General features: G+C 36.7%; 1 protein-coding gene across 1 annotated transcript in view; it reads left to right on the top strand.

Annotated features, from left to right (window-relative positions):
* Ammecr1 (AMMECR nuclear protein 1) overlaps positions 1–25,620 on the top strand; it is a 101,492-nt gene that overhangs the window by 40,008 nt on the left and 35,864 nt on the right. The window contains exon 2 of the mRNA XM_032890374.1: positions 9,470–9,580. Within this exon, the coding sequence (XP_032746265.1) occupies positions 9,470–9,580 (111 nt within the window). The remainder of the gene's footprint in view (positions 1–9,469; positions 9,581–25,620) is intronic.

The following is a 25,620-nucleotide window of genomic DNA, read 5'->3' as shown; positions in this document are numbered from 1 at the left end:
GGAGAAATGTTTGAACAATAACCATGAGGAAGCCAGAATGCCCATATTAATATAAAATGAAGTAGTCTTTAGGAAGAGTGGCATTACCAAGACTAAGGCTAGCCATTTAATAATGATAAAATAATCAATTCACCAAAAAAAAAATGACTGGAAATATGTCCCTAACAGAACTTGAAAAATACATGAAAAATAAACATTCTGATAAGATAAATAGACAAAGCTATCATCAGAATTGGATATTTTAGCTATTTTAATTTGGTTCTTGATAGAACCAGAACTAGTAAATAAAATTTCATTGAGGAGATAGAAGGCGGATAGCACAACCGGCTGAATCTAATTGACATTTATAAAGCATTGGCCACAACACTACCACAACCCATTTTCTTCTCCAGTTCATGTTATAGTGATTGTGAGCCATAACATATACTTTCAGCATACTCAGCAAGGGACTCATGTAATGTATGTTCTTGAAAAATGAAATTAAAGGAACAAAAGGATAGCTGATAACTGGAAATTCCAAAAATATTGGCTGTTATATAGTATTTTTGTTTGTTGTGATTATTGTTATTTTGAGACAGTCTTAAGTATAATCCAGGCCAGCCTAGAATTTCCTATGTAACCAAAGCTGGCCTTGAACTTCCAATGATTCTCCTGGTTATCTTCTCATGTGCTGGGATTACAATCCTGAGCTGCCATGCCTGGCTTTTAGTCTACATCTAAAAAGATAATGAGCCAAATCATAAGAGGAGATATTTACATATAATAATGAAAATACATATGCAAATTTGAGATGCACGTACCACAGTGCTTGAACAGAAATAACTTCAAAAGAAGAACCTCAATTCAACACCATTCTACTTTAAGCAACTAGGCAGATCCCTCCATGTAAATGAGAGAAATGAAGAAAAGTAAGGATTAGTAAATTGAAAATAAGCAATACAGGAAAAATACAAAGCACATGTCAGCTCCTAGTAAGAGCAATAAACTTGCTGAGCTTATAGCTAGACTTAACAAAGATGAAAAGGGAAAGAGACGTGCCCGCAAATACTCAGTGTTGGAGACAATGTAATAGATCCTGCTACAACTCTTGGAGTCACAGAAAAAATAAACTATTCTGAATATTAGGCTGGGGATTTCTATAATGTAGATAAATGAAAATATCTCTTGAAAGGCACAGTTGACTAAAATGAACTCAGAAAGAGCTAAGAGATCTGAAGAGCTTAACAAATCTGTCAAAGAAATTAACTAATTAAGAATCATTTTACCATTAAAATTCTAGCTTTTGATATATTTAATGGTAAATCCCATGTTTAAAGAACAAATAAGCTAAATTCAAAATATAGAGGGCAATAGAACACTTCTTAGTTCATGCCACAGGCAGATGAGATTGGGACCTGTTGTTGAGAAAGGGCGGGAGCCATTGAGAGTAGTGGAGAAATCGCTCAGAAATTTTAATTCAGAACTGCCACAGTGCTCCAACAGTCCATGTTTAAGTACATATTGAAAACGGGAGCTTAGGGTTATCACCGATCTAGTATGCACTGTGTCATTATTCACAATAGCCAAGGTATGGAAATAACTCATAATAGTCAATCAATCAGTAAAGGAATTGTTATACCTCTCGTAAAATGGGAAAATCCTGGTACTTGCAACAATGTGGATTAATCTAGAGACTATTTTGCTAAGTAAAATTAAAGCAGCCACAGGAGAACAAATACTGCATGATTACAAATATTGTGGTGATGTTTATGTGAGAAATGTGTAATAGCGATTACTAAAGCTTAAGGTAGTGCTGGAGGATTGTTCATTGTCAGGTTAGGTTATAGTTACACTTGACTAAAGCTGTAGAAATCTCCTATGTGACATAGTCCTATTGTTAATATAGTATGGGTATATCAAAATCCATGAAGGTAATATCATGTTAAGTATCCCTAGTGTAAAACAAAAGGATGCAATTTTGGGTGAGCTGACAGATATGTGTTTTACCTTGATAGTGAGGATAGTATCATAGTTGTTTGTAACTAAACAAACTCATTAAATTGTATATAATACATTTGGTTAACTAAAGCTGTTAAAACTTGAAGAGAAATAGTATCAGTGTTGTTATTTGTAATAGTCCCGAACAGGAGGCCACTTGCATATCTCTACCAAACTGGAAGCAACCTACATATCTATCACCAAACTAGAGGCAAACTATATAGCTACCAACAGTTTACTGTATAACTTTTTTGCTGTATTGAATGAATAATGGAATGCTAAGCAATAGTAACGATCATCCAAGATATTTCAATATCCAGAGCACTGTTGCTAGGTACAAGAATGCTGACACAATGGATGCTAGATGGAATGATCCTATTTATGTGGAAGAGAAGGCAAGACTGTAGTGATAGAAAGTGGATTGGTGTTCACCACAGTTTGTAGAATTTTAAATTTTATTCTGCTGTTTTTTGTATAAAAGTTACATTTAGATAAAATGTTTAAGAAGCAGTTTGGAAGAATAATATCAATGTTATCTTCAAAACTACTGCAGGCCAAGCCAAGTGTAGCTCAGTGGTAGAGTGCTTGCCTAATTTGTGTGAGGGCTTGGGTTCAATCCTCAGCACCACACCTCCACACACTCTCATACACACAGAGACACACAAAACACTCTTATATATTCATGGTAGAGGTTCTCGGAAGTTTCAGCTGTTTTCTGAAAGGGAAAAGAAAGAATGAGGGAGAGGAAAACTAGATTGTCAGTTGTCTCCTTGGTCCTTGGAGTCTGATTTTCTGCTTAAAGGTATGTCTTTCTAGCTCCTTTCTCTCATAGGAGCATATAGTCCAAAGAAGGACCTTAAAATCAAGAGTCAGGCTTGCTAACTAAATGCAGAAAGCACGTGAAAAACAAATCCATCACTTTTATTGTGGTCTTACTTATTAGTCTGACACATTCCATCAGATCTCCATGGAATGAGAAAGAAGATAAAATCTAGAAGGAAGAAGCTAAAATGATTTTCCAGCTCATTTTACATTAGTGCTTAAATTAGTCAGCATGTTTATTTCCTATCTCCTCCATTCCTCCTCAGTGGGATCCACAGCAAAGGCAAGATGGTACAGGCTAGCTCATTAACTGAGAAGCCAGAGCATAGGTACAAAATCTAGTTCCCTGCCTGCTTCTGTTGTTTTCTTTAAAGAATTGTGATTTCCCTGGTTACACTACATACTCAGTCACAGGAAATACCAAAGCAAAGCCCCCTAAAAATCTCTAATGGTAGAAAAAGTAAGAGGAGACTGTACCCACTAATTGTGTCTATTACTATTCATTCTAAAACTTCTGGACCTAATTTTGTTTTCTTAATTTTGTTCATGCCAAGGAATCTTCAGATGTCAACAATCAAGTCCCTTTTTGCTCAGTCTGTTTCATATTAAAATAACCCTTTTCATAGGAAAAGCTGAATTGCAAGGTTTAGAGCTATTTGAGAAAAATGATTTTGGAATAGGAAATTCAAATGGAAATTGTTTCAGTTTTGAAATTTGTAGTAAATTGTCACCTAAAATTAGTGAGTTAGATACTCAAGTAATAAAAATGTGTGGTGTATTTCTCTTGTTGGGGAAGAAACCATAGCTAGTGCATTTTTAGAAAGTTGCCATGTATTAAATTCAGTGCCCACTGCAGCATAAATTAGAAAAAGAAAATGTGTACGGATATGTTATTTTGTAATCATTCTTATCTAAATTGGATTGTAATAAAAAGTAAGACAGCCTGTCGACCTGAAACTGAATTTTAAAGAAGTTTGCTGAAAATGGTTGATTTAGTCTTGCTAAAGGAAAGAAGTGGTTCCTTCAGTTCGAAAATTGGCAGAATCATGGTAATCTCCTAAAGTACACTTCTGATTGGGGCAACTGCGTATCAGTGGTGATTAATCTGGATTTATAAAGAGGATTCAGCTTTCCTAATCCCCAGACTTGACTTCTCTCCTTCCTCCGCCATTTACCAACTAAATTAGAAATAAAAATGGGAGAGACACATATAATGCTGCTATTATTTCCTTTCTCTTACTACCAAACCAAAAAAGTATTAGAATGTGGTAATTCTTGATTTTCAAAATTTAGATATTTATGATCTTCTGTACTGTCTGATCTTATTGTCTTAGTTTCCCAGGAACCATGAGGTACAGGCTACATACAGAGATTGAAGGGAGGGCTATGGTATAAAGCCATGGTGGGTTTTTTTTTGGGTTTTAATTAGGATATTTTCACTTATAATAAAAAAATGGTATGGATGAAAAAGTGTCCAATGCATTTAACCTTCCCTTCCCTCCCTTGTTTAGCCTATTTTCCCCTCATTTCCAATCAACTTGAGATTCAGATTATCAAGAGCTTAAACATTAATCATTTTATAACATAAATTGTATAATTAGATGATGAGATCCCATTCAGAGATAAATAATCACTAAATAAAGGCAGTAGGATTTTTCATTTGGAGAACAGATTGTAGAGAATAAGACACAAGACCTGCATTTCACAAAGGCTGCCAAATAACAGGACAGTGTGCAATGAAAAGGAAGGGAGGAGGCTATAAAGGTTGTTGGTAATAGAGGATAGGTTTTGATGTGGGTTCCAATAGGAACAGTGTAAGAACTTGTAAATTGGTGCTGGTCTTTCTAGATTAGTGCTTTTCAACCCTTGGGGGTTAAATGACCCTTTTTATAGGGATCCTTAAGACCATCAGAAAACATAGATATTTAAATTATGATTCCTAACAGTAGCAAAATTACACCTATGTATTAGCAATGAAAATAATTTTATGGTTGTGGGGGTCACCACCACATGAAGAACTATATTAGAGGGCTGCAGCATTAGAGAAGGAACCACTGTGTCAACCTCTGATGCACTTCTACTGCTCCCATCGTCTTTCCAGCTAGTCTGTGCACTCCTGAGTGGAGGAGGGCGAGGAGGAGGAGGAGGAACAGGAAGAATGGGAAGAGACTAGTCTTTCTGCTTATCTATATAGTTAGCTGTTTGGTATCTATGCATAGACTTCCTATTCTGTGGTAATGACCACGACAGCTATACTTACTAGCCTGAAGATGCCGCCTCCCTATGCTCACAGGAAATGGCATATGTGAGGACCCAGTAGCTTTCTATAAGCCCTGAAGAGAGCTCTCTCCAAGAACTGAACTCTCCTATAACCTGGGTCATGGGATTTGTAGCTCCTAAAATGTAAGAAAAGTTTCTTTAAGCAATTATTGATAATTATTAATATGATAGTTATTGTTGTAGCCCTGCTGACTATCAGGATGGAATGATATTGGGCATATTTTGTATTTATGAAACCTGCAATTTATACAGCTTGGAAAGGAAACATACAACTTCTTTTCAATGAAGAAGGAAGAGAAATGTCTTCACTAGGTGGTGGAAAGAAGGCACCATCATTTTTGTTTTTTACTTAAGCTTCCTAGATCCCAGCATGTAATTACATGGTGTGAGGAATATAATTGGATTTTTGAACTAAGAAACAAACCAAGATACAAGGCTACTCTCTTTTCCCTTTTATCTACCTTTCAAATAAATCATCTTGCTGAGTGCCCATAGCAAAATATAGGTATGGTTTATATTATTGTGTTAATGTTGTTATCTGAAAGCTTCATTCAAAATGAGAAGTGAGAGCTCGCCATGAACTGCGTTTTTTTTAAACTTCTCATTTTATGTTGTTGTGGAAGGAGAGGTAGGCCTTGAGCTACACTATTGTTAAGTAAATACATCTGTTTCATTGTTTTATGTAATTGTACTCCAGCCTACAAACACATTTCTAATGTATTGTGGCTTAAATCAATAGACTGGCTCAGAAGAGGACATTGGAAGTGGCATGAATTTGTACTGGGAGAATCCTGTACAGATAACTATTGTTCTTTGTGTCATTATTGTTCCGTAACAGCTACGTTTTGGAGAGCTACTTTTGATCTGTCAGTAACTGGCTGCCAGTTGGCAGAGAGGATCCACCTAGATTAGGTAGTGCCTTCCTGTTTCTATGTATGGCCTTTACTTTCCTCCAGAGACTTCTCGGAACGTACTGGTACAGAATGTTCAGAAGTAGGATAATTCCTTTAAAGCTACATGTGGTTACCCTCAGAAAAATAATTCCATTAATATTTCAACTTAGTTTGATCCTTTTTGTAGTTTGTAGTATTTTTTTTCAATGTATGTAGGTGGCCTTAAAACCATATGGCAAAAGCGTTTTCCAAAAACAGTCAATCCTTGTCTTACTATGAACTATTTTCCATATTTCCTGGATATTTGAATAGCTCCTCTCAGCAGACTCCAAATCCCCTTTTCCCTTTGATCTGATTCTGCTTATGCTGCTGGCTTAGTTTACATACGTTGGCAAGCTTATACATGTTTTAATACCATAGTTAAGAATGAGATTACCTATTCCTTTCCTGTGTTTGAAGTGAAAATATGTTGCTACTATTTTTAGATAATATGCATTGAATGTTTGTGCAGCCATTGCCCTGTACAGAGTCATCATTATTCATATGATGCTGTATTTTGGGCTCAGTGATTTGTTTTGTATCAGTCTACTTTAAACTGCTCAACTGCCTAGATTCTTTTTTTCCATTAAATGATGCTTTTAGATGCTTTATTTTTAAGCCTATGAACACTTTTCTTTTGAGATAAAAGATGCTGGATGCGCATTTGTAAATGAAAAATCAGAGATCCAGACATTTAAGGAAAACCTTTATTCTGTCTACTAAAAGTCTGAATTCTTAATTCTTCAAACATTTGTCTTAAACTTAGTAGGGTTGTTGTTCCCTCCCCTTCCTGACAGCTGCTTTACCACAGTCTTAGCTCCCAAAGTGGATATTGCCTAGGGCAGGTAAGGAATAGGAAATAACAGATAATTTGCCTGTTATGTGGACTCTTAACAACACATATTCAATAATGTCAAAAATTCAAAGAATGTTAAATCTGGAAGAGACCACACCAAGTTATAAAGGCTGTTGTCGGACTTCAGTCCTCGGTGCAGTCATACACCCCCATGCCCCGAGTTATTGGGAAGTGCTGTTGCTTCCTAGGCTGCTTTGCAAAAATGTAATCCTGGAGCATCCTTAGCCATGTATTAACAATTCCCAAAGAATGACCATAGCATTATAAGAAAACATGTAATTTCCCCTACTAATTTCCCCTACTATGTGGTTGAATTCCTTCTAACATATTTCATAGTTCAATATAATGTTCAGCATGTGTAGTTCTTCTATTTATCCTGTATATTTTAAGTATTATTGGAGAAGATGTGATTTTATTATTAGAAGAATGACATGTACGTATTCTAGTGGGGTAAATCATTAAAGGTATAGCACTTTTAAGTGGCTTCCATTTCAAACGTTTTGGTAAGAAATGAATTCAATCCTACTTTTATGTTTCTTAATTAACTGGTGATGAAAACATACAATTGAGGTAGGTCTGTGTTATTGAAAAATCATCAGGTACCTTGAAAGCATAGCTTTATATAGACAACAGGATGACTTTATTCAATATTCTGCAGCTGTCAACACTGTCAGAGGACCTGTCTTATGTAGGGATGTTGTCTAGTCAATGCAATGAGAGAGTATTGACCATCTTGCTGTCCATACCAGTGTTTGCGGAGGTGGACTACACCAAGATGGAAAATGGAAAAATAAAGAGGTTAAATTTATCTATATTTAGCACATAGGAGCTAGAAAGCAGAAAAGGTGGGCTCTCCTTTCTGTTTTTCCTTTACTACCTTTAGTGTAGGTCACACTCAATGCCTGAATGTCACCTTTGCCTTGATACTGCTGTCATAGATTTCAGTGCTATTGAACATTGAGTTCATGGAGGAAGGACCTTTTCATAGTATGTTCTGGTTTGTCTGCTGTGCTTGTTTGGAACCCAGTCTGCCATTGTGCCTGTCAGAACTTGCCATAATTTAAATGTTTGAGGTGGATGATTAAACTGTTTTAATGTACTATGTTATCTCCCAAGAACTTTTTTTTGACCTTTTTATTGATTCTTTGTGAATTTTACACCATGTACCTCAGTCCTCTGTCTCCCTGTCCCTTCATATCAGCCCTCCACCCTTGCAATCCCTACGAAAGAAAAGAAAACAAAAAATAGAAAAACAGGCAAAAATCTGGTCATGGAAGCTACAGTGTGTCACAGTGTATCCCACAATATACCCTTTTGTCTGTACATCTTCACTTGCAAATGTCCATTGCAGTGAGTCACTGATCTGGTTCAAGGCCTCTGGCTTCTGCTTCACTATCAATACTGGATCCTCAATGGGACTCCTCTCAGATATCCTGTTGTTACCCTGTGTCATGGAGATCCTGCAGCTTTTCTTTTTCTTTTTCTCTTTTTGTTTGTAATTTTCAAGACAGGGTTTCTCTATGCACCCTTGGCTGTCCTGGAACTCATTCTGTAGAACAGGCTGGCCTTGAACTCACAGCTATCTGTGTGCCTCTGCCTCCCCAGTGCTAGAATTAAAGACCTGTCCTGTCACTAGGGAATAATGAGAAATACATATAGTATGGTATATCACCCTAAATTTAAATATTTTATAAAGTAGAAGTAAGTTATACCACTATTATTATGAATATAGTAATACAGGCCATGTTACATGTGATTATTTATATTTTTGCAAAATGTCCCAAAACACAAAGATTACATAAACTTATTTCTAATTAGAACATAATTGTTCAGACCGAATCATTAATTGAGGCTATTATTGGTTTGCTGCAGAACCCAAGTGTCTACCATATTCAACTCCATTTTGTGTACCACATATTATATAAAACCTTTTGTGTAAAAATAAAAATTTCTAGTTTAAGGGTATTTGCTGGTTAATGTTTGCAGCCACACATCACCTATCTGAACCATCCTTATTTTACTCTAGCAAACTTAAAGACCTGTCAGACCTGATCAAATGTATTTCTATCCCTTTAGCTTAATTGATGGCATTTGGGGCTTGGTTTATAGTGTGTTCTTTTCATCTGCCTTGTGTTAGTAAGCTGTGACGGTTTTTGCCTCTGTGCTGGCTTCCTGTAAACCAGAGGCTGCCTTCTCATCTTTCATGAGGAAAGGTGTTTGTTGAAGTTGTTGATTACCTGCTCCCAGTTTTCTAGATGGGCCAGTGATCCTAGACTGAAACAGAGAATCCTGCAGACACCTCTGCTGATTTAAGGCTCTGGATTCAACATTGCCAAGTTTGAGTGTTTATTTTACTATATTTGGTCTGTAAACTAAATTAATATCAGTCTGCAGGAATTGTTGATGAAGATTAACATATAGGCCTTGTAAAAGCATTAATTTTGGTGTCTAATGTGCAGAAAAGACTCGACATCAACCTTGACATCCTTCAGAGCTTGTCTTCTGGTCTTTATGTCTTAGGTTCTGAACCCAGCATATGGGAAAGGCTCAGTAAATGTCTTGTTGAATTGAATGGTTTACCCTATTTTATGTTCTGTTACAGCCCACTGTTTGTAACATGGAAGATTGGTCGAGACAAAAGACTGCGTGGATGCATAGGTACCTTTTCTGCCATGAATTTGCATTCAGGACTCAGGGAGTACACACTTACCAGGTGAAGACCAATTTCTGTTTCATTTATTTCTACTTACAAAAATAATCTTATGCTACTTGAACGTGATCTTTTAATTTCTTTTCATTTATTAAGTTGTGAACATTACTCTCTCATTTCTTGTTTGGTTTTTCCTGTTTAGTGTACCTTCTCTTAAAGTATTATTGCTCTGTATCATTATGTAAAATGCTGTGGTGACACTTAACTTGTCATCTATTTTTAAAGTGACCTTTTCTTCTTCCAGTGGGCAGCTTATTATGTATAACTTGAAAATGAGTGACTAAATGTCCACGAGTTACCAAAAGTATGAATTCTACTTTAACAGCCTCGATTTGTTCCCCTTTAAGACCTGTTAAAAATAGTTGTTGGGTTTTTCCCCGTCATTTTACACATTTTGCTACACTTTTATGCACTTTAAAACTTTAAAAGAAATCTGGGAAGAAAGCGATGTCACAGCTGGGCGGCATAGTCATTCCCATTTCACCCTCAGCTTGCTTATTTGGTTTCCTCTGACACAATGGGAAAGTAACAAGTGCCTCACTACACTTTCTAAGACTTTGCCTTCAATTTCTCAACTACCAGAAAGCTATCTAACAAGCCATCTGATTTTGATGAATACAACTTTTAGCAATTTATGTTCCAAAATTATTTCGGAGAAGAAAATGTCTTAATAATAAGCTATTAGTAAAGGTATTTCCTGTTTTTGTCCATGTTTTAGTGTAGCTACGGACAAATAGTTGTAATGCATACAGTATTGGTATAATAAGAGATGGGTCCTTGCTAACTATTGATACGTGGGGAAAGTTGCATGACTTCCATAGGTAAAGTGATAATCTTAGTATTTTCTTCTATATACTCAACATCAGTGCTAGGAAGATGTTAGGAGAATGAAATAATCAATTACTATTTTGCTACAAGAGTGAATTTTCTTATCTTACTGTAGAGTTGTGTAAATTCAGACTTATAAAACCAGTATAAAAAACTGTATGTTTACAGTTCTCACATTTTAAGGTATGCAGTAGATAGCTGCAAGGTTTTCTTGGCCCCTGGTCAGTCACAAGAAAAAAGGTAGAACAGTTTAGAGGACATACATATTGTTTCTTCCCAGCTATTAGAAACCGTGCGTTTAAACTTGATTAAACAGCACAAAGCTTTTGAGAGGTTAAATGTCTCTATCTCTGTATCTGTCTGTCTTCTGGAAAGAACTCGGGCTCACTGAAGAGAACAAATGCAATGCATGGGATGTTTTTAAAAATGAAATAAGACAGAGTCCTTTGACGAGTTAATCAAATTCTTTAAGTGACTACTCTTTGAGGAAACAGATACATATGAAATCACATGTTTATTACATATAATGCATAATTTATTGTACATTTCCAAAAACACTCGTTATGAGGAATACTGGCTCCTTGATGTTGCCTACGAAAGAGTTCTTTGGCCAAGTAAACTTCGGAAAGATTAATACCAGGTGACAAATATAAAAAGCTCTCCTTCATTGCACAAGTTTCAGGCCCTTGTGTGTAAGTATCGTTCTAAATCTAGAAAACTGTATAAAACAGCATTTTTGCACTCCTGTTTATCTGTTTGCAGACCCTCTTTGTCCTTCTTGTTCAATGTCTTGTGCCACCAGGATTCCAAGGAACATAACTTTGTAAACTCAAGCCTGTTAAGAAATTTTACAACTGTAAAACTTTGTGCTTACATACACACAATTTATAGTGTAGTGCTTTTGGTGCTTTCAAGTGAAATTGTGGAAACAATTCCATTATGAAATATTCCATACTGTACAAATCTTTGGTGGCAGTGGTAACTGGTAACAACTTGCTTTTGTTTAGAGAAATCATTTTGCCTAGGAGGTGAGAATATCCAACACTATTTTTGAACTAGTGGGAATTTTTTCCCCCAAGAATAATGTGAACTGAGTGATTTTTTTTCACACAATTGAAATTTGCCTGTATTTGTGTATTTGCGTACTTTTTAACTCTCATCGCATTGTGCTCTGCGCCTGGGAACTTCCTGGTTACTTTTTAACCTTTTCCTTGTATTTCTATACAGCTTCCTTAAATTATATACAGTACATTAAAAAGGAATGTGCACTCACACACACACATATACTTATTTTGTGTTTTATACACACCCATATATGCTTCCTGTTTGCTTCTCATGTTTGTGTCAGTACAATATAACTTACATACAAATTCTGATATTTAGAAGAGGTAAACAAGAAACAAGATTTTAAGAAATCTTAAAAATTTAATTAGTATTTTAATTCATTTTAGAATGAATGTATGGTCATTTTTTTTTAGAAGTTTTAATGAAATAATGCTTTTCAGCAAGCAGAGCAGGAGAATCAAACAGTTCTCAGTGATAGTTTAAAAATAAGAACATCTAGTTATTGATGACCTTGATCAGGAATTAGGTAGACATTCCATTTTCCATAATGCTACGCACACCCATCCTTACTTTGGCAAAATATTAGTAAAATTACATTTCATCATTTTATAATGTATACTTCGCAATCTTAACTACATTCATCCCCACAGCTTATCTCAAGAACTGTTTAATCCTCACAGATTGGAAGTCTTACCCCTTTAAATGCTCATCCTTTCCTCAGCCCCAACAACCACGTCTCTACCTTTTGTCTCTATGAATTGAGCGCTCCAGGTCCCCATTTGTTATCACATGACTGGCTTATTTCACTAAGCATAATGTCTTCAAGGTTTATTCATGTGCTACTATATGTCAGTTTCTTTCTCTTTTAAGGCTGAATAATAATCCTGTTCAAGTGTTGATATCTATGAAGTTTTGTGTATCCATTTGTTCATCTGTGGACTCTTGGTCATGTCTACCTTTGGGTTATTATGAATATGCTACAGTGAAAATGGGTCTTCAAATGCCTGAATACTCCCTATAAAATAGTTATCTCGCATAACAATCACACAGCTCGTTTAAAGTCTCTTACTTTTAAAATATTTCCTCAGATTTACCAGGTATTTTTGAAATGAAACATCTATCCTGGATTAAGTTTTGATTCATGAAGTTTTTAATTGAAATTTTGTCATTGTCAGTGTTTGCTTAATTGAAATTTTGATTTATTTTAGGTTGAAAGAAGACTTTATAAATTGTCTGATGATGTTCTCCCAATTATAAAAACACATAATTAGAGAGTATAAGAACTTTGTGGTAATTAGAAGAATGAACTCTGGAGAAGACATTTGTGCTCTCTTAGGCTTAAAGACAAAAGCAGGGAAGTTCATAGTGAACACAAAGCTGGATGAAGAGCTGAGGGTCACAGAATTACTCATAAAATACAAGTTGGCGGGGAGTCTATGGATTCCTGTCGTTTTTATTGTCTAGACTTTGAAGTAGAAATAGTCTTTCATCTCCGTGAATAAGAAGTTTGTAGTATTTATCATTTTATTTTACCAATAACTTATAGTATTTATGTGGCCTTATAACTTTTATAAGCTGGACAATAGAAAGGCCTATCTGTTTTTGGTATTTAGAAGCACATTTGTGGGTAGGAGATAAAGATTAAGAGAGGAGTGTAGTCATCTCAGTCAATGAAGGGGTCTTTAAAATGTCTTATAAATTGATCTTGAAAGCACAGCTCTAATTCTTTATGTGAATTCATGGCAATAAAATGTTATTTTAGAATACAGGAGTGACGGATACTAAGTAAAGGCAGGATATGGCCAGTTACCAGCCAAGATGATTATCTTTTTTCTTGTCTAGTTCATTGTACATAGATGTGTGCTGAGCAGTGGAGTAATTATGAAGGGTATGGCAGGACCTGGAGCTCCAGTCTTCACTATGCTGCTTTTGTTGGGCTCTGCATTCTGAGAAATTTTGCAGTGGGGGGTTAGTTCTTTCTAAGAAATGGAGTAACCGTATAAAAAGAAGAGTTTGTTTTGATTTTGAGTTTTCTTTTATTCTGTGTGCACAAGGGGTGGGTATATGCGTGTATGTGCTGAAATGGAATAACAAGAAAAGCAAGCACATTACAAATGTTGGCTTGCTGTTAGATTGTTTGTGATATTGAAAATTACAAACAGGCTTTGCTTTTTTTTTCTTTGAAAGGTCTTATTCAGATTGAGTATGTCTGGTTGACTAGTTGCATTGTAAGCTGAATTTTCTTTTGTGTTTGATAGTATAATCTCTCACTTTTTTGTAGAGTAGTGTGAGTTTACAACCATTGTAAGCAGCATAATTCTGTTTTTCCACTCAGACAGAATAGGCTATTCTGTGCTAATTCTTGTGATTGATTATTTTAGTAATACACATGGCTCATTGTGAATAATTAAACAAGTTCTTCCCTTTTTGTGTAATATCGGTCCTTATATTAGCATCAGCCAGATTGATTGTTCTTGTGAAACTCACTGAGTCACTTCTGACTGTACATTATTGTCATGGCAGCTTACTCTGAGATGTTAAGGACAGACTATTTTTGGTAAGTGTTTATGGCAAGTTATGCTTTGGGGGAAATAGATTTATCCAAAAATATAATGGAAAACTATTAACCTAAATTGACAATCTATGCTTTACTGTTTATAAAAGGGCGAATCAGCCGAGTTCTAAAACTTATACCTACTGTTGTTATTTCAATTCAATTACCAAGTGAAAACTTGCCAGATTTTTGTAAACTATTTAACTTAAGGTAAAATTTGGGACCCAGATTGTCATATACATTTCATTCAATATTACCCTTAGGTAAGCATGACAATAGATACTTATCTGGGATCTTCGTTTTATCTTTTGGGTTAACACATTCTTTTCATTATCCCAAGATTGTGCTGATGTGCAGGGATGTGGCCAAAAATATGGGCCAGCAGAATGTAGAAAGAGAAATAAAAGAGTGTGAACCATTTCTAGTATGGGCTAATGAGTCCCGAATTAGGGGGAATTGTCTGAACTCATGTAGCACCTCCTGCCATAGAAATTAAATGCACCGAGTGTATCATATAGGATTCTAATTCCCTATTACATCTTTCAGATCTCCAGAGTCTGTACTTGGAATTCCCCTGCTGCTTTGATTAAGTGCCACAGGCACAATGCCTTAGGGCAGAAAAGCAGAAAGGGCCATCTGTGAAAAGCTGTGAGAGAAGCTGCAAATGGAGCTTCTTCAATGTCAGGTCTCCTGATTCTTGAGTTTGACAGGCAGAGAGAGTAAACTACAGAAAACTGACTGTGCTTTTACATACATTTATGACCTTAACCCCTTTGCTTCCATAATGTTGATATTTCGCCTTTTTAATCATGTTTAAAAAATTCTTTCTGAAATCTGGGTTTTTTGCCTTAGGAATTTGTGATATAGTAGGAGAAAGAAGACAAATAAATAATTGCAGTGCGAGGCAGAATAGTTTTTTTTTTTTTTTTTTACCAAAAAGAAAAAAAAGATGAAGACAGATACATTGAATTGTGGTACAACTAAAACACTTCTAATGCAGTATATTTCAGTTGGCTAATCATACATGACTTTTTTTTTCACAAGGTTATAATCAAATTGTTGTCACCCAAGCAACCTTATTTAAGATTTTTTTGATATTTCAAGAGATTAAGAACATACCTCTGTGTATACACACACACACACACACACACACACACACACACACACACACACACACACACACGGCTTTTTCTCTAATCTGTCTACATTAAAGTGAATTCATTTTTTGTTGCAGTATAAGCTAATATCCACCTCCTTTCTTAAGAATCCTGAGATAGTATTCTTCATTTCTTCTGAGGAAATATTTAAATTGGTAAGTCTCTTAGAATAGAAATATTATCTAACATTATTGTATTAAGTGAGGCCTAAAATTATACTCAAGTATTTAATATGTATATTGCTCTTTTAGGGGAGGGACAGATTCGTACTCTTTGTGCAGCCTGATCTCAAACTGCTATTCCTGTCATAGTCTCTGCAGTATCTGGAATTATAGACCTGTGCCTTCATGGCTGGCTTTAAAAGTATATTTTTTTGGTCTGAACATTGCTGTGATAAATATTGGTTCTATTTATAAGTGTCTAAAGTGTTAGAGTCAGTAGGACCTGAAGGAACAAGAAAACATTTTTCTGTCTTAATATTCTGAAAGAACAAAATGATCGTGTTGATTATTTTAAGCTCAAAGTAATTACTCTAGAGCCTCCTGCAAACAGTACACTTTTACCACATTTGGGGATGGGGCGCAGTGGTAGTGCTAGTGATCCAAAGAAATAGTTCAAAATAATGGGTGTTGAGGTTTGGGTGTGGCAAGTTTATATTAAATTTTTAGCTATGGTATTTTTGAGCATTAGAAAAATGCTTTTGAATAGATTTCCTTAAAAGGCAAAAAGAAAGCCTTTCTCTGTGTGATCCTTGCCCTTCTCTCAAACTTATGTGTATATTCTTTTTTTTTTTTTATTACTGATAACCATTTGTTATCCTTCTAAGGCCAAACACTGTGTTACCCTTTAATGTTGCATCAAGAATATATTTTTCTTAGAAATAACTTCCAGATGTTTTTACGTTATTTTTCACTTTTTTAAACAAGTCAAAAATATTGAGTGTAAATTGAAGTACTAAAGAACTACATTGCTTGAACTGCTTCTAGTTAACAAAATAAACATGCATATACACACATATATACCATATATGTGGAGAGAGATTATGTAGCACATTTTCAGTATATTTAAATTTTTTAACATGAAGAATGTAAGAATGCAGCCTAATAATTGAGGCCATGATCAGAAAACATTGTATTACTTTTAAAGATTTATTTATTTTATGTGTATGAGTGTTTTGTCTGTATATATGTATGTGTACTGTGTGTATGCTGGTTCCTAATGAGATCAGAAGTAGTTATTGGATCCTCTGGAATTTGAGCTACAGGCAGTTGTGTGGGGGTTCTGAGAGCCGAACCCAGGTACTTTGCAAGAGCAACAAGTAATCTAAGCCATCTCCCCAGCTCCATTTTTATTGACTTTAGAACCTTACTTCAACTCACAAAATTAGCCTGTATATATGGATTCAAACTCTAGGGACATTATTTAAATGGCATTAGCATAGTGGTTTCCCCATTTCCACCCACCCTGTTTTAACATTTCTACATTGAAATACTAACTTGATGCCCTTCCTTATGGTAAAAGGGAAAATGAGGAAAGAGCCATATAGGAAATTCAACAGAAGCTTTAATTACGGGGATTGCTGGGAGCTCAACTTCCTGTTGCTACCCTCAGGCCTGCTTCAGATGTTCTGCAAAGTCAGTTTAAAAGCTTCCAACTGTGGCCACTTCATTGCCAATGGCTGGGAAGAGAATCTCCTTTTGCTTTCCAGGTTGCTTTTAATTCTGGGAAGATGATTGTTTGTTGATTCCTAAGTAGGGGGAGTTGCTAGCTAGTTGTAAGTTTTTGGAATAGGTCAAGGTCATATATGAAAAGTAGTGAACTAGTCACTGATAGTTTTATAGTACAAAAGGGTCATTGCGGGGTTGGGATTTAGCTCAGTGGTAGAGCACTTGCCTGGGAAGCGCAAGGCCCTGGGTTCAGTCCCCAGCTCAAAAAAAGAACCAAAAAAAAAAAAAAAAAAAAAGGGTCATTGTTTTACCCCAATTTGAACAGTTTGAACCAGTTCCACATCCTATACTCAGGCTCCAGTTAGTTGACTTGGTGAAACTCAGACAGAGTATATTCCATGATCAAGTACGAAATTCATACATGCTATCAGTATCAGGCATCCTACATTAAGAATTCTAACAGTGAACTGTCACGGGAAGAGTTAATAATTGCTTTGACTCTGTAAGAAAAAGGGCACATATTAAAAACTGCTCATTTATTTTCAAAAGCTCTCTTAAGAGAGTCAATATGGCTTTGGGGGAAAATTTTTAGCTTTTTGGAGTGGAAGGAAAACTGAGAACATAGGTTGGCCTTCAACAAGCCTGAAAATACTATGGAAAAAAAATCTAGCCTCAAAACATCCTGAAGAACTCATTTATTACTTCCTCTTTCCTGAGTTTCCACTTCTAACACAGTGGCTAGAATTAGGGACAGTCGTCTCAGATAATACTAGATTTAAGCTGCTGCCACTATTAAATATTTCAGTGGGAAAGGATGACTAGATTAAATTTACCAGTGTGAAAAATCCACCAAGTACAATTGCTTCTCGTTCAAAAGTACATCTTAAAAGGCTACATTTCAAAGTACTCATCTGTTGTGGGTGGAGATGTTCCTGTGCCTCAGGTAACAGCTCAGTAAAGCGGGTGTCTGTGGTCTTAAACCGTGTGCCCTCCTGTGCAATTGCCTCTTCCACTTCGTAGATTTTATTATTGCTTAGAGCGGCACGCTTATCCCATTAGCCAGTGTGGCCACAGACACTCATTGGCACAGCTGCAGTCTACCTACCTCCCGCCCCTTGTTTGCCTAGAGTAAAAGCCAATATCATTACAAAATCTACATTTTACTCAGAATAAAGTTATTGCAATGCTCTGCTTACTCCTACTTTCTGATCGTCTGCTTTGGTCTATGCATTTCCTCAGTTAGCCATAGCCTGACTAGCTTCTTTGTTTTCCTTTGAACAGGTTGAGCGTGGTTCCTCCTCGGGGCTTTTGTATATGCTATTTTCTCAACCTGGACTAATCTTTGTCTAGAAACCTATATACTTGCTTCATTTCTTCCCTTTATGTCTCAATCTAAATGCCTTCAGGTATTATGTTTGTCTGTTTGATAACAGCAACATTTGCTTCTTAATTTACCTTGCATCTTTTTGATACTTAGTTTCTAAGAATGGAGGCTGTGTTGAGACTGGGTCAAGAGCCCAAGATTCAGAGCCAGCAGTAGCCACCTTTTAGTGAAGTTACCTCAGCCCTTAACTTTATGAAATGAGCGAAACTGAAGAATTTCTATGCACTTTGGTTTCTTTAGTTGTAAGAGAGATGATACCAATGGGAAAGTTAAAAGGCAAATTTGTATAAAGTATAGCACATTCTGGTTATGTTGTATTTCTGCTTCAGAAGTTAAATAGTAAAAATAGTAAACAAGTAAACTTTTAAATATGCTTGTAGGAATTTAGATTTTCCTTTATATGTTGCACATGTAAATTAGCAGTCGTCTTACAGTACAAAAAGACACAACCATCATTAAAAATATATCAGTGTCAATGTGGTCTGTCACTACTTGATTTTTGTTTACAAAATCACATGCACTTGGACACACAATGTGACCCTTGAACAAAGTGCCACCAGTCAATAGTGTCTGTTGGTTCTACACTGCCAAGTGAGTATGTCCTCAGTTCATCCCTTCAGCTCGAGCCTTAATGCCACTCCTTTACTCACAGGCTACACATGCTTCCCATCAAAACCATTTCAGAACAGGCTCCACTGCTGTCTCGACACAATTTATGTCATTGCTCAAAGGAGCTACTCTTTCTGTTTGCACAGACGGAGGCCCGTCCTCCTAAGCAGCTTCCCCTACGAAACCCCAGCCATGCATGCTTATGCACCATTTTCTGGGTATATTCGTTCATGTCTTTCTGGCTTTGAACATTTTTTCCTCTGCCAGCTTTGCCTCACCCCATTTCCACCCAGTCAACTCCTACTCATTATTCAAGACTCAGCTTGCTTGTTACTTCCTCTATGAAATTTCTTTGACACTCCCCAGCAAAGCTGGGTAGTCTTTTGTGTTCCCACAGCACCTTGGTCAGGCCTCTGTTGATAATATTTAACGCACTGGATTATCGTTATTGACTTTATATGTTTGTCTCTCTGGTATGGAATTGCCCTTACTGTTAGTTTACCAAGCCTGTCAAAGCAAATAAACACAAACCAGTCTCATTGCTTGGTAGCAACTTTACTTGATCCTGATAGCCACGTCTACATTCTTCTTTTCCGTCTGCCTCTGTGGCTTTTGTCACCTTTCATTGCTGCAATGTATTTTGAGCTTATAAGACATGCTGACACTGATTGATAGTGATGAGTTGCTTTAAGGCCAATTGCAGTTTGATTGAACTGTAGGACAGGTACCGGGTACAGAACACTTTACAGGGCAGATTAACACACCATTAATAGTCATAAATGATGGAAGAAACTCCATGTGACTGATGCTGTAGGACCATAGAGCTGGAAGAGACCCTTAGAAGTCTTCTAGGCCAACCTGCCTTTAAATCTTCCAGGAAATGAGTGTTTAGCTTCCTTCTCATTTATGTCCATTGACCTGGAACTGACTACCATCTAAGTAGACCCTTTCATTTTCAGACTCCTGTAACCTCACTACCTTGATTCCAGTTACTCTTTCACTAGGTGTCAGTTAGTTTGAATGCCTGAGCTATAGATTGTGTGTATTTAGCATATTATTCTTCATGAAAGCCACATTAACCAGCAGTAGTCAAACTTACTCTCCGAGAAATAACTTTGTCTTCAGAAGTTTAGGAGTGGTAGGATGCAAAGTTGTATAGTTGACTTCCATCCGCCCAGCCATGAAAATTTTAACCGGCCCTTATGATTGAACCCTTTGAAGCTACTGCCATCACAACTTTTTTCCACTGTCTATGTTAAACCATGAATCTCGAGACATCAAGCTAAAACTAGAATTAGATCTTTCAGTTGTCTCAATACTTTATGACATAGAAGTGGAACTAGAGTTAGAACATAGACACTGTCTTGGGCTATCACTCAATTTACATGATAGAAGGTATACAAGTAAGCAAATTTGTATGTTTTTCCTTTATATTAACATGTACATGATTTTAAGGAATCCTACAATAAAAGAATCATTTTGTACTATAAAGACTAGCTTTCAAACTGCATGCCTGGTATATTTTTGACATTAATTCCATAAATTGTACAATACTATTAGAACTTTTCAATCTAAAGAACAAGACTGGGCCAAGAGGATGGTTCAGTGAGTAAAGAAATTTGCTTCCAATCCAGGTGATCTGAATTTGATTACTGGGACCCAGTTAGTATAAGAAGAGAATTGACCACCATAAGTCATCCTCTGACCTCTACACCCATGTGCATTCACACACTTGATAAATGTCATAATCATTTAAACCTGTAGTAGCAGAAACTGTTATAGGAATGTAAAACAAGACCTTTAGTCTATTGCCTTAGCTCGCCTATTTTATGAAAAATATCTTCAGTGTGGGAACAAACCTCTACTCGTGACTGAGGAGCTCTTGACAGTTGATAGCTTCTGGGGAAGGATAGTCAGTGTCTGCTAAGGATGCTTTCCTGGTAGGTCAACCTCACTCTACTGGGTGGCTCCACACTCACAGATATATGAGGGGAGGTCTGGGAGCATGGCTACGATCAATGCACATTGTATGAAGTTCTTAAATAATTAAAAAATACATAATAAAGGTAACTGTCTCCAACATGTAGTAGTTGTGTTTTCTAATAATACTTATCAATAATAACCTTTATTTTCTGTGTACTGGACGTCTACTGACTGTTTTATACATTGCCTCATTTAATCTCTTCAGCAAGCACATCAAGTTGAAGTCATTTCATTTATATTATACATAGTTAGGAAAATTCAGCTTTACTGAATGACAAGAAGTACAATAGTACCTGGATTTTATGTAACTCTGATTCAAACTCCAAAACTTGCATCCAAAACAGCACCACACTGCTCTTCCCTCAAGAACTTCATTCCCTCCTCTTTATAGACATACTGGCTTCATTCACTCAACTAATCTTCTAGTCTTATCTCAGATGGAAAACATTTTGAGAGGGTTCTTATCCTTTGGGTATATAGTTTCTCCACTCTTAGTTTCCCACAACTTCCAGTACATCCCTGTTTTTGTTTGTTTGTTTGTTTGTTGTTGTTCCAGTGCTATTTATCTTCCCCTGGGTTCTCTTCTCTGTTAAAATCCCAAGGCACTATCTTCCTTAACAAAAACCGAGTCTCACTGCTGGAGAAGCCAACACCTGTCAATAAAGAGCTCCTGTGTTAGGAGTGGAACTTTGTTCCCACCATTGAAGATACTTTTCAAAACAAAAGAAAACCTAATACAATAAACGAAAGGTTTTCCTCACAGCAATCTTTGTACTCCAGTTTGGTCTTATGTACTCCCATATTCCAACAAGAGCTTCATTCAGGGGATATAGAGGTTGAAAACTTTGATTTCCCTTTCTGTGGAATGTGTGTACCTAGCCTCAGCACACTTACATGGAATACTAGTTCAATCCTCAGGTTCTAGGAAGGAACAACTCTCTGAAATCTGTTATGACTTTGAGGGCTTGGGCAAAGATTTCCCGTAGGGGACTAGAGAATCATCCTGACACTGCTCTTCTGTACAAGTGGTCACATAGAAGCCATCATTTTAAGAGTAAGCACTTGGTCCTTTCCTTAGAATTAAACTGAAATAAGAACCCAGATTTCTAGGTCACTTAGGTCAAGCATTGCTGTCATTTTCTTTTCTTCTTCCTTTTTTTCCTTTGTAATTTAAGTCTCTTAAGGAAAGTTAGCATAAAAGGAGAAACAGTTATATAAGCAGAGCATAAATGCACCTATGACTGAATTTTCCTCATAGAAGAAAAAACAGATTTCAGAAAGGAATTGTGTATATGTGGTAACAGGCCATGCCTCTTCTCCCAGCTTTAGATTTACAAAGTCAGGCTTTTTTAAAATAATAAAATCATCTAGAATATGTCTTTTTCTTACTGTAGAGATTTGAGGAATAATAGAAAAGGAAATAATTTTTAAATTTATAGTGATTTTTTATAGCTAATCTTTAAATTTTTGAGTTAAAGAATAATGAAAACTTTAGAAATAGAGGCATTATTGAATGTCTTACAAGTTTTCTCCTGATCCAAGTAAGAATTTTTTTTTGTCTGAACCAAATACTACATCATTAGGAATCCTGGTCTCAGGATAGGAACTTTTTATTCACATGCTGCCTGTTAATTATAATGAAATGGAAAGCAGTATTTGGGACATTATCCATGTTACATGTCTCTTAGAATTTGAGAGAATTTTACCAATGTAAGATATTGTCATGTTGCATGTTTGGGGCCTACATACTTGCTTTTGGCAACACTGCAAATTAATGCTGGTGTGGATGAGAAACCAGCAAGCAGCTAGAGGTGCTAGCCCAGAAATTGCTAGCATTTTGTCCCTTTAGGATGTCAGTGGGACCAAGCAGTATTCATGTCACTATGTTATAAAGAGAAATGGAAAACTGAATTTATTTACAATGTTAGCCAGAACCAGAGTGAAAGAAATTCTTAATTTGTCTCTGCCTTGCCTGTAGCAAAGTTACAATTTATAGAAAAGATGAAGCAAAAAGCAAGACTTTTCATCTGTGGATATAGTTTTGAGAGCAACCTGCTAGAACTGAGAGATGAGTCTCTGAGAAAATTCTTTCTCTGGCACCAAGGTTCCCTTGAGTGGCCTACACTCATCCCCATTATGAAATTTCCTGGTATAGAGATACCCTTTGGGCCCTCTTTGCAGTCCTTTTTCTTTGTCCATTTTTCAGTCTTGAGGAATTGGGGGTGCTGTGCCATCTACTGCTGGCTTACTGTGTAGATTCCATTGAGGGCTTCTGAAGCATATAGGTATGAAATAACCTTGTACCCACCCGCTCCTGGAGGAAACACCCTGAGCAGAATCCAAGTAGTAGCCTAGGTTAGAAGATAGCCAACTAGACATTAGTACCAGGCAATTATATATAAAACCAGTTTTCTCCGTTGCCTGCTATCTAGTTACTTTGGGAGGGTCTAGCACAAGTGACTCATGCTTTTTGTAGTCAGCTTTTGAGACAGGGTCTCACTGTGTAGTATAGGCTGGCCTCTGATACATGACCCTTCTGTGTCAACTTCCAGAGTCAAATGCTGGGGTTACAGACACTGTACCAGTACAGTCAGTGCGGCTTCATTTTATGCTTTGAGAGCTTTCCCTCTTGTGTCTGAGTCACTTTTTTCAGAAGACATCACTGATTAATCATCCTGTAGCTTGTTCTCAGTTGTCCTTTCTTGCCAGAAAGAGATGTGTTTCTGTTATCTGACTGGGAGTCTACTCTTAATTTTAATTTAGTTTTCGTGTAGGCAATATCCTAGCATTTTAGGGTGTTTTTCTAGAAGATGTATTTCTGAACAACCAGTCAAACTATCTTTAAGTTACTAGAAGATGAGTGCCTGATGAAGACCAGACTTCTTATGGGGCTACTCTGTAGGAGCACTTCCCAGGAAGTTCACCTCAATGATATCATGGTCTTCCAACAGCAAATACATGCATCTAATTTACATCCTCGCTCAGAGCCTCAAGAAGAGTTAGCTCACTAGAGTAATGTCAATATTAAACATGATTGCAGCTGAAGCCTTCATGAGGCTGAACTTGTAGGTTCAGTTCTGTGGAGTTTGAGGCTGATGTGGCTGTCTGTATGTATAAGAGCAAGTATCAGTACCTGGTGACAAGGGTCATAAACACCAGCGTTCCAGCACTTTTTCTTCAAAGCAGTGGATCAGTGTGTGACTGATGAATCCCAGATCAGTCAGTCATGACTAAGAACAAAGGCTTCAGAGGCATGAAATTAGGGTTCAGGTTAAAAGGTTTCTGGAACCTAGCGTGAATCTGCTCCTGTCTGAGTCACAGCACCATAGCTAGTATTGCCCAGTGAAGCTGTTACCTAGTGTATGGATTCAAGAGGAGTCTTAATTCTCTATCCCAGAATACCTTGTTTATTACATTGTCAACATCTCCCCCAGCCTCTCATTGCTGCACAGGAAATGCTGGCCCAGTGCAGACCCATCACCTCCTCCCCACCACTAAACTGGTATGCACTTCAGGCCACAGTGTTAAGTGCCATTTATAGCCTGAAGTCATAGGCTAAAGAAGTAAGAGAAAAGGGTGATAGAACTTGGTACAGTGGTAATTTTGCCAAATAGTTGAGTGTCAGAGTTGGTTTTTGCTATTCTGTTCTTGTGTAAGGCATATGCTATTTTCAGTTCACGATTTCCGGAAAGAAAGTTAAACTTTTTCAAAGCACATAAACGGATAAATACTTGTGGCTTTATCCTTTTTAAACTGTAGATTTTCCTTTCTGTTTCCCAAAGGAATCATTTAGAAATTTCCCCCAACTTGCCGGAGTTCCCGTTCCTTCCTCTGTGTGACTTGCTTCATCTTGACTGCTTCATTTCTTGTGTGCCCTACTTAGGTTGATTGTCCCCTCCCAAAACCTAGTTCACTTAGGTTGATTGTCCCCTCCCAAAACCTAGTTCAGATAGTCCACCATTGCTTTCCCCTGGTAACTGCTAAGAGCTAGGTATAGACCAAATAAGTGTTTGATTAAGAGCCAGTTCTCTCAGGATACTGAAGTGTCTGTTCAGAAGATAATTAAGATCATGAAAGCACTGGGAACTGTAGTCCTAAATAAGAGACGTGAGAAGCAAAGAAACATCTGAAAATGTGTATTAAGGTAAGTCAGAAGAAGATGAATCACTTTGCAAAAGTGGGCTCTTCTCACTTCTAGCAATTTACATTGGAATTGAGAAGGAGCTGTATTTTTTATTTTCTGCTTACAATTTTAAATCACAGACCTTCAACCTTATTGTGTTATAACAGTATCAGGCATCATTTAATAAAGAACAGTATACTCAGTTCCTACATTTAGATATTCTAGTTGTGGTGATGAAGTTGTCGTAGTCTAAAAATTTGGCAATTGAAATACAAGTTTGAAATTTGTTCCCAGGGGGATCCCCTATTTATAGTCTAAACATGAGGTGTATGAGAAGGAGCAGGAGCCGGAAGACAAGTGGTAAGTAGAGTGTGCATGTACATGTGTACATTAGAGCACAGTTACAGTTCACAAACATTTGTAAGAAAGGGTACTCTGAAGCCTTTGGAATTGTTTTTGCAGAGGACATGTTATTGATAGAAGCACTACTATTTGTGTAATTTTGAATCTTCATGAAAGAGAGATGGCCATTTCTGTAAAGTATTGTTTATAGTACCTCGTTTTGCAAAGTGGGTAGGCGAGAGAATGGCTTTACAGAGATGACCTTCCTGTGATAGCAGAACAATTTGGGAGCAACAAAGTAAGCATCCTGAGGTCATGGGTTCATACTGTG

Source organism: Rattus rattus, chromosome X, assembly GCF_011064425.1.
Source record: "Rattus rattus isolate New Zealand chromosome X, Rrattus_CSIRO_v1, whole genome shotgun sequence".
Lineage (NCBI taxonomy): Eukaryota > Metazoa > Chordata > Mammalia > Rodentia > Muridae > Rattus > Rattus rattus.
Note: the sequence above shows the minus strand (reverse complement) of the source record. Positions and strands in the feature narration are given on the sequence as shown.